At 36.7% G+C, this 9,848-nt stretch overlaps 1 protein-coding gene across 1 annotated transcript; it reads right to left on the bottom strand.

Moving 5' to 3' along the window:
* LOC18786856 lies at positions 990–2,952 on the bottom strand. Its single transcript, XM_007217862.2, has one exon. It carries the CDS (start codon positions 2,734–2,736, stop codon positions 1,273–1,275), a length of 1,464 nt encoding a protein of 487 aa, XP_007217924.1. The 5' UTR covers positions 2,737–2,952; the 3' UTR covers positions 990–1,272.

Raw genomic sequence — 9,848 nt, 5'->3', positions numbered from 1 at the left:
TCAGTAGCCCACCATGTTTGTTTGCTGTTTATACAAATCTTTTTTCTTTTTCTTCTTTTTAATCATGTAATAATTTTTTAAAATACTAAAATACTCACTTAATACCCAATAAATTATCCTCAGGCTTGTCAACGAAGAATCTATAATATATTTTATTATGTGGGGCCTTGCATTATGAATTTCACTATATATTCTATTATAAGCAAGATGCCATTAGCTTATTACAAGCGAGCACCAGTAGTTAAAGGCCAATAAAAATTTTTATATTAAAAAAAAAAACAATTATTTGAGTGCTGGAGGATCAAAGAAGACTTTATCTTTTATATTCCCTCACATTTGAATTTGTGTGTTTGGTTTTTAGTTGTATACTGTCTAAGGCCCGGCCGAAAGGCAAAGATAAAGTCTTTGACTCACATAGCACATGCGTATTGTTGTCCATTAGATTTAGATGATTTACATGATTCAATTGCTTGCATCAATTCAAATTAATGGTTGTTGCTGGGGCCCAATGCAAATATATGTAAGATTAAAAAGGCTAGATTATTCTGTAACCGAAGATTAAAAAGGCTAGATTACTAATTCATGAGTTTAAGTGGAGGTTTTATATAATAAACTATGTAGTCCCAATCCCAAGTGTCCCATTAGCATTCATTTGAATAAATTTGATTTGAATTTAAGTAGAAAAACGTAGTCTTGGCCAATAATGATTATAAAATAGTGTTACAAGATTCCCTGTGCGCTAATTAATTAAAATATAAAGAACCCAATCAACTCAATATCTAAAACCATTTCGAGATTTGGAGTATTTGCATATTTGCCCTCCATTCAAGTTTCTAAGTTTGGAGTCCTAGCATTCGTGTTTTGTGTGTGAGTTTAGTATATTATCATCATTTTCAATAAAGAATATCTTAAAAAAGAAAAAACCTATTTTGAGATTTTTTTTATTATATTGGTACAAAGTATGTTTTCACATTATAATATATCATGCATGAACTATAATCAGAATATATATAACTCAAAAGTCCCTGCTTTTGTTTTGGACAAATTTCTTCGAGAAACAAATCATTTACATGTATCTATTTATTTCACATATACAAACGAGGGTTGGATACAAAACAAACCCCGAAGATCTAAAACTCTCAGCTCAATTCAAAATCAACCATGATGAAAACTTTCAGAAACCAAAATTGAAATCCAAAATAGAAACTACACGTAAAACCCAAAAAAGAAAAAAGAGTATGCTGGTGTACTTTGTGCTTAATAATTTGCTAGCTAGCTAGAACTCTGCGAATTGAGCAACCCATTAATGGAATTGTTGCATTCAAACAGGGCCTTAGCTGTCATCTCCCTCTCAAACCTGCAAATATAATTCAATCCCACGAGCAGCTCAGTTATGGCAGCTTCAGTCTTGTCCTTGTTTGCAAAAAACAGAGTTTGAAGAAGCATGACGTTTGTTTTAGGCACCAAGTTTTGTTGCTCAAAGCTCCTTTCACTTTGCCACTTTATCATATTATGAGCCAATGGAGACAACCACCCCAAGATTCTCCCCAGAGCCTCCCTCCACTCTCCGGCCAGCACCGGATCACTCGCCGAAAAGCCGACCCCTCTCAATCGAGCCCTCAACGACGATCGGATACTAGTCGGTAGCATCGAATACAAATCGTCCCTCGCATCCACACCAACCATTTGTGGAAACTTGATCATCTTCTCCATCACTATGATCAAGTTGGCGTAGTGAAGCGCCAAAGCAGCCGCGCCTAAAGTACTTGGTGGAGGCTTTAGGAGCTTCGAGTTGGACTCGAAAAACCCAATATTTTCCAAATCTTTGAGATTATCAATAGCATTCTCTTGATGATGATGAGATTTTGCGGGCTTCAATGGCCCGGACACGAAACGACACGTCGTCTGATCGGATGGGTAGACGGTAGCGGAAGCTGAAAGACTGCGAGGCAAAGATGAAGGCGGGCATTGTCCTATGCCGAAAACAAGCTTTGTCCTCGCAAGAACAGTGAAAATGGACCTCGCAAGAACCCAAGTGACCGTATCGAAGCTTCGGCTCCACAAAGATCTGTCCTTTAAATACTTAACCTCTTGCCTCTGCCACACGATCTTCTGCTGGAGATCGACGATCTTCTGCTCTTTGCTGCTCATCGAAGACGACGATTGATTGGTTTCGCACTCATTGTATTTCCAAGCTTTGCTCAGCCCGCTTTCGAGCACAGAAAGCTCGTCCATCTCTCTGTACAGAGTGGACGTCACGGTGACGTACCTCTCGAGTTTCTTGACGTTTTTAGTATCCATTTCCTTAAACCCGATTACCCAATTGTACGGATCGCGACCCGAGTCGGCGAAGTCGAGGAAGAGGCGGTGGAAGGCTCGGAGGTTGGGGTCCTGGCATTTGGTGCTTAGGCTGGAGATGGCGGTGGCGAGGATGCGAAGATTCTCGACGAGCTCGGCGCAGGCGAGGGCGAGGAGGAAAGCGTCGTCGTTTGAGACAATTTTGCGAACACCTTCGAGGGAGATGGAGTCGTTGTGGAGACGGATCATGTTCTTGTCAGAGAGGGCCTGCCAGAGGTGGATGAGCTTGGACATGAGGCCGGCGATCTCGAAGGCCAAAACGCCAACGTTTGATTTGCGCATGGGTTTGTTTGGGTGTGGGTGGGTTGAGGTCCGCACAGCGTCGAAGCTGTGGGATATGGCTGTCTTTACCTTGAGTAGCAAAGTCTCAAGTGCCATGTGAATTAAACAAAATGTTCAAATTCAAAGAAGAAGAGGAAGAAGATAAAATTGAAACGTGGGAGTTGCAGAGACAGAGAGAGAGAGAGAGGACAAGGATAATGGGAATAATGGAGGGAGGTGGAAGAAGAAGAAGAAGAAGAAGAAGTGCAGCTGAGCAGCTAAGCTTTGTAAATGTAAATTAAGCTCGTGGGGGTGTTGTGGGCGTTACATATAGCTCTAATAATAAAATTATGAAAATATGATAAATAAATAAATAACCAAAATAAAATGTCATGCCCAAATGCACTGAGAACGCGTGGTTCATTTCGTAGCTAAAGCATTGGGTTGTCTTTTCCGGTTGAATCCTCAGACGCGCGTTTTTATTAATTAAATTCAGCCTTTTGTTTGTTTTTTGGTAATATAATTAATTATTTATTTTTGTGATGGCAGTCGGTAAGAGAAAATGTTTATGGGGGTGTTTGGATGCGGAAAATACTTTTTTCTTAGATGCTGTTTGTTTTTGTAAAATGAAGGAGGGCCATGCCATTATTGGTTTTTTCCTTTTGATTGTTGCGAGGATTAGAATAGAAACTTTCTCACCAATTGATTTGTGTTGGCGTGTATTATTAATTGATCCAGCAACTTTTAACCCAAGGACGAAAGAAAGATACGTGCCCAATGTTAAAGTTCTAATTTAACAAGGAAAAGAAACAGTTTTAAAAAGGTAATCAGCATCTCCCAAACTCAATGTTGATCCAAATATAATCATTTATGTTTTAGTTGCTAATTACCATAATTTAAAATTAATAAGATTGAAAAATGGGGCCGGTCTTAGCTGATTGAATGAAGCACGAAACATTGTTTTAATAAGAAAAAAAGAATACTACGATAATATGGTCACACATAGTATATCTTGTATACATAACATTTGCACTCAAAGAACATAACAATAGGATTTTGACCCCTAACTTGGCCATAAACCACATTCTTTTTTAGGTGTGTTAACCCTGAAAAAAGTTATTGTAGTTAGAATTCAGCGAAAGCAGGCCTTGAATTTATAAGTCGACCAAGGATCAGGGTTGAGGTTGACTTGGAAGAGAGGCACTTGTGGTGGAGGAGATGCTAGCTGCACCATCTGTCTAAGCTTATAAGTTATAGGTAGCAAAAAGATAATGCAATTTTTGGGAGTACAGCAAATGGAGAATATTATGAATTAAAAAAAGGGAAAAAAGAAGGCACACTAAGGTTACTCATTCATATCACATGGTTAGCGCGCGGCAAGAGTGGTGTTCTTGGCTTGTTGGGTTGGTGGAGTTGGGGGTTACTTAAAAAAATTCAAAGAATTGGGAAGAGAGAGAGAGAGAGAGGGTTTTCCAATATTACATGATGTTCAAAGGATGTTTCTTTTTTACTTTGGCTTAGCTTTTGCCTACCCATGGAACGGCAGAGACGATTTCCTTTGTTTACTTGTCGGAAAATGAACAGGCAAAACCATCACCCCTTCCTACATCTCCATGTCTTGAATAAAGTGCCTCTCTCTCTCTCTCTCTCTCTCTCTCTCTCTCTCTCTCTCTCTCTAAAAACACATACATACAACAAGTGCATGTTGTTCTATTATAATCTCCATCCTGTCACAGATCAAAAAGGGGCATTGCCAACTGCCAAGTTGTGTGCTATTTCATTCTGCACTTTTTTTTTCTTCTTTTTTTCTCATAGGGTATTGGGTAGAAGGGTTGACAATATCCATACATATAAATTTCATAGTTTATATATAGAATGGAATGGTGAAGAGCTTTCCATTCTTATTGTATGCACTGCGGGGGTTTTAAGATGATATGTATATATATATATATATATGCACCATTTGTTAAAGGCAAACACCTTTTTTCTTGTCTTTTTGTCTGTTTCGTTGCTAAAATCCAGAGGCAACGGGATTTGCAGTGATGAATAAGATCAGAAAAACTCAGCAATACGCACTGCTTGTTTTGTTTTGATGGAAAGCTAGCTTTTCAAGAATTGTTGGAAAAGGAAGCCCCCAAAGTACTAGCTCCCAGCCCAGCATATTCTTGGTCATGCATGGCAGGACCAACACTTGGCGACATGTGAATGGCTATAATTTGTTGAAAACTAGATCCAGTCAACAAGCACATTAAACAGCTCCATCGTAACCCTAAATCTGATAGTGTTCTTATAAGTTAAAATGATTACAATTAATTGGTCAAACAAGCAAGCAGTGATCCAAGTTGCAAATATCCAAGATTGTGATTGATCAGATATAATAATACATTAAATTAAGAAGAAGGTTTTTGACATGCAGCAGATGTCGTTTTGTTATGAATTCAATGAACCAATCTGCAAAACTCAAAGAAGATCTTAGATTCTATCTATCTGCTGCCGACCAAGCTGAAAAAGATGGGAACATGCAAATACGTACAATCTATAGTAACATGCATGCACTTGCTGCTGGCTAGTCAAATGCGTCGAGGAAGTTTGTTTGAAATTGATGTTCGATTATCGACTTTATATCTAACATAATTGAAATTAAAGTAACAAACAACATATATATGTAAATTTGAAGTCTTTAATCCGAAACAGGCAGCACTACATCTGCATGGGAGACAAGTTAATATTGAAATCTATATAATATAATACAAGATGACTAACAGTTTAGGGTTGCAGGGGTCCAATTAGTTTCATTAGCTATAGCCTATAGCAAGTACACTAGTTATTATATATGAGAGAGAGAGAGAGAGAGAGAGAGAGAGAGAGAGAGAGAGAGAGAGAGAGAATATTAAAATATTTGATGATAATCAAGTGTGTTGCATCATGCGGAGTTTTAATCTGATTTCCAAGGCCCCCAGAGGCGAGTGTGGCTAGAGCTAGCATGCTGGCTTTGCTTTGCACGCTGCCACGCAAACCACCCAAACATCATTCAAGAAAGAAATCATGATCATCATGGATATACGGTCAGAGCAGCTTATAAGTCTTAAGTGGGTGCATTTTAATTAATTTACATATAATGGGTTTTGATGCCATCATCCATCTAATTCGAAGTGGTGGGTGATGATATATACCACCAAAGGCTAACATACATAGTTTCTTCCACTTGTCAAGTATAAAGGTCCTTCCAGTCGAAGGGCGCATGATGGAAGCATCTAAGCCACACTTGTCTGAGTCAAAGTGTGATATAATTTCTAAATTAGCATGATTGCTTTGACTTATATTACACGCATGTATATATATATATATATGTTTGTATGTGATTGGATTTGAATGAATATTTAGTGCAAGTCTCATTCTATCTAAAATTCGATCGGAATAATGATGTGAAATCCATTTTTACTTAATTGGGTAATTTCGGATAAGGGTTTTTTTGGCTTGCAAAAAGTTAGAGAGTTGAGGGTTAGATTTCTTGAGCTCCAAACGACATTATATTGTGGTTTAGCCCCAAAACGAGGGAAGGAAAAGTGAGATATGCTAATGAACCAAACGACAACGTAAAACCATTGTTTCATTTTCCTCTCAACCACTGCCATCCATGACCCGTGCTGTTTTGAATGTTCCCCGTGGTTCCAAAAACAACACCCCTCCGTTGCTGTTTTGTTCACCGTCATCAATGGGGGGACCTATCGTTTTGACAGTGAAGGAGAGTAAAAGAGACCAGGCCAAAATAATTAAAAAGGTAAAGATAAAAGGGGAAATCAAAAGCTAATTTGGGTTTTGTCTTTGTGGCAAGAAGCAGTGAATGAGGATAAGTTTTGATTTGGGAAGAGACCAAGAGTAGCGCACCATGGCTTTTGGACTTTGGAATTGGACCCCATGTACATGTAGAGAGCAGAAATTCAAAGTCCTCTTTGAAAAAGAAAGAATGAAAGCCAAAACCTCACCTCACCTCTCACCTTTGGTCATTGTCAAAGCACACAAACACAAGACGTACACTTATAATGTTGAGAGAGAGAGAGAGAGAGAGAGAGAGAGAGAGAGAGAGCTCAATTGATGATATTCATATTTGATAGGGACCTCAAGACATTAGTCATTAGTGTGCATTGGTAAGATTCCACCTCTAGAAAATTTAAGTGACAAAAAATTGAAGAAATTGAATTAAAAAATTAAGTTTAAATATACAGAAAGAGATAAGAAAAGTGGTGGTGTATTGCGCATGAGAGGGGACACTCTATGGCCTCTCTCATTCATCGCAGTCGAAGGGCTTGTGTTGTGCTTTAGCTTGACATTTTTTGAAGCCAATGGTCCCATGCATGCATAAACACCACATGCACTTTAGACTTTAGAAACCTCCGTCCCTCCCTCACACTTAATTAGATGCTCTTCTTTCTTCTTCTCATCTCTCTCTCTCTCTCTCTCTCTCTCTCTCTCTCTCTCTCTCTCTCTTGTTTGTTTTCCCTTTGCCCAAAGAGATGGATAGAATTATGTGCACGTGAGTCATCATTCTAAATTTCTAATGTACATGAATGAATGCATCATGGAGAGGGAGGGAGAGAGAGAGTGTGTGTGTGTTGTTGGACACCCCACTTCATTATTTTGGTCATTTTGTGTCTCCATTTGGCATTGTGTCAAAGTAAAAAAGTAAAAATCATTAACTCGTATTTGCCTTTTTCTTTACCTCGTGCAATTACCCTTTTCATATTCCTTCATTAGCCCTACTCTTTTCTTTTCCTTTGTGGGGGAAGGAGGTTTGTTTTTAACCAAACAGTCACGAATTCTTAAGTTTGTAAATTGTAATTAACATTCCTGCATGGAGTACTTAAGCTGGAGTTTGGAAAAGTATTATTAACACATCGGAATCGTATGAGTTTATGCACTGGGGCTGGACTGGACAAGACTGCTCGAAATAAACCAGTAAAGATATGTTTCACTGCATTTAAGTGCAGATTTATTCTTTAAAGGGTTAAATACTTTTTTGGTCATTGGATTTTATATGAAATTTCAATTCGGTCACTGAGAAATTTTTTTAACCAAATTAGTCACTGTATTACCCCAAATTTACAATTTATAGACATTTCATTAGTTTACATTAAGTTGTTAGGTTAACTACCCTTTTAGTTACTGTTTTATATGAAATTTAAGTTTGATCACTCGGAAAAAAAACAAAAAAAATTAGCCAAAAACAATGCAAATGACATGCTCTTGCACTGGCTCTGTTAGAGGGTATGAGGTTTGCAGAGGACTTGAGGCTATCTTTGGTGCAATTTGTCTGATTCCCTCAACACTACTGTGACGGTGAACAAAGGTATATTTGGCTTTATTTGGGGTTCTTTGTGAAGTTTATAGAGAACTATTGGCTCACTTCCATGAGGTTTCGTTGATCCAAGCCCTGGGATTAAATCAAGTGGTTGTTTGGTGGATATAGCCGCCAACTTTGCTCTTGGATCGTTTGATCCAAGAGTGTAATACCTTTTAGTATTTTTAATTAAATATCGCTTCTTCTATAAATAAAATAAAAAAAGAAAAGAAAAAAAAACTCATCTACTTAACAGAAACATACGGCAAATTTATAAATTGTAAACTTTAGATAATACAGTAACCAATTTGGCTAAATTATTTTCTCAATGACCAAATTGAAATTTTGTGTAAAAATTAATGACTAAATGTATTTAACCCTTTATTAAACCCCGTAGTTTTGTCAACAGAACAGCTGAAGTCATACAGGAGGCCCGTGGAAATGTTTCGGATTAATGATTACATCTCAAATTTACTAGAATTTTGCCATCTAATCTAAGTGGTAAAATATATTCACGGTAGTCTTATTGACTGTTTGCCAACAGTAATTTACTGCTGAGCCAACACAAAAGCGAAAGAGGAGTCTGAGTCATGAGGCATATGTCTATCCCTCCCTCTTAATCACTTTCTGGCTAGGGTTTAAACTCTATTAATCAATTGTTTTCAGAACGAAACGAGGCCTTGCATTGCGGTTTTACTTCATAGAAAAATCACCCAAGATTGAGATTTTAAAAAACAAACAAACAAAAAAGTTTTGGCCATTACCTCTTCCCAGTGTATATCTGAATCAATGATTGAAATAGCGATAGTTTGGAAAATATCAGTAGTTCAAAAACACGGAAAATTTTATGGAAATTGTAAGAAAAACTTGGAAATTTTTCTTGAAACTTTGGAGGATGTTTATTTACTCAATTATCTATTACTTTATCACAAAAAATTAGAAGGAAGTGCAATTCATGATGAGTTTAACTAATTTAAGTTGACTATAGCGAGTTAACAAATATTGCGAGTGTAGAAAATATGTAGTAATTAATGAAAGAAAATTAAACACACTATAATCATTTATTTATAATGATTTACTACAATATTTTTACACTTTATACATTGCACGGTAAGATACATAAGTGACTTAGTACCACATAAAGTTCCTATAATGTTTAAATTTGAGTTATTTACACTAACAGTCACTGAGGTTTTCGGCTTTTTCACAAATCTCCTTGAGGTTTAGAAATTATAAAACCACCCTATGAGGTTTTAAATTGTTTTCACAAAACTCATTTTCATTGATTTTTCATCCAAAGATTAATGATTTTATATATATAAAAAATCTCTAAATGACAAAGTTGGCCTTTGAGATTAGATTGCATATACCTCATTGAGGTTAATTGTGTCCTTTGCTTAAGTTTTTTTTCAATGAAATCATCAATTTTTGGACAAATAATCAACGAAAATGAGTTTGGTGAAAACAAACTGAAACCTTAGGGAGTGTTCATGTAATTTTTGAGACATGAGGGAGTTTTGTGAAAACACAAGAAACCTCAGGGGGTGTTATTGTAAATAACTCTTCAAATTTTTCATTGTCTTCATCATATCAATATTATTGATATTTTGGCCAAATGTTTCTAAAATGTGAGAAATTATCGACGTCAATATTATCGATACTTATATGATATGTGTATGGATATGTTCTAAAATATCCTAGACCAGAAAAAACGATAATATCATTGATATTTCGTCCATATTATTGATATTTTAGTCCTTGATATGAATTATTACAAAAGTTGCATTTTGCATTGAATTACTAAAGAAATGCCCATCAATATCTCATGTTGCCCACCTTGTGAAAAACTTAGTTACAACGGGAATAACACTATTTTGCTATTCCCGGCCAA

This window comes from Prunus persica, chromosome G2 (genome assembly GCF_000346465.2).
Source record: "Prunus persica cultivar Lovell chromosome G2, Prunus_persica_NCBIv2, whole genome shotgun sequence".
Classification (NCBI taxonomy): Eukaryota; Viridiplantae; Streptophyta; class Magnoliopsida; order Rosales; family Rosaceae; genus Prunus; species Prunus persica.
Note: the sequence above shows the minus strand (reverse complement) of the source record. Positions and strands in the feature narration are given on the sequence as shown.

Coding starts and splice junctions, on each gene's coding strand:
- LOC18786856 (XM_007217862.2), bottom strand. CDS start 2,736: ATGGCACTTGAGACTTTGCTACTCAAGGTAAAGACAGCCATATCCCAC.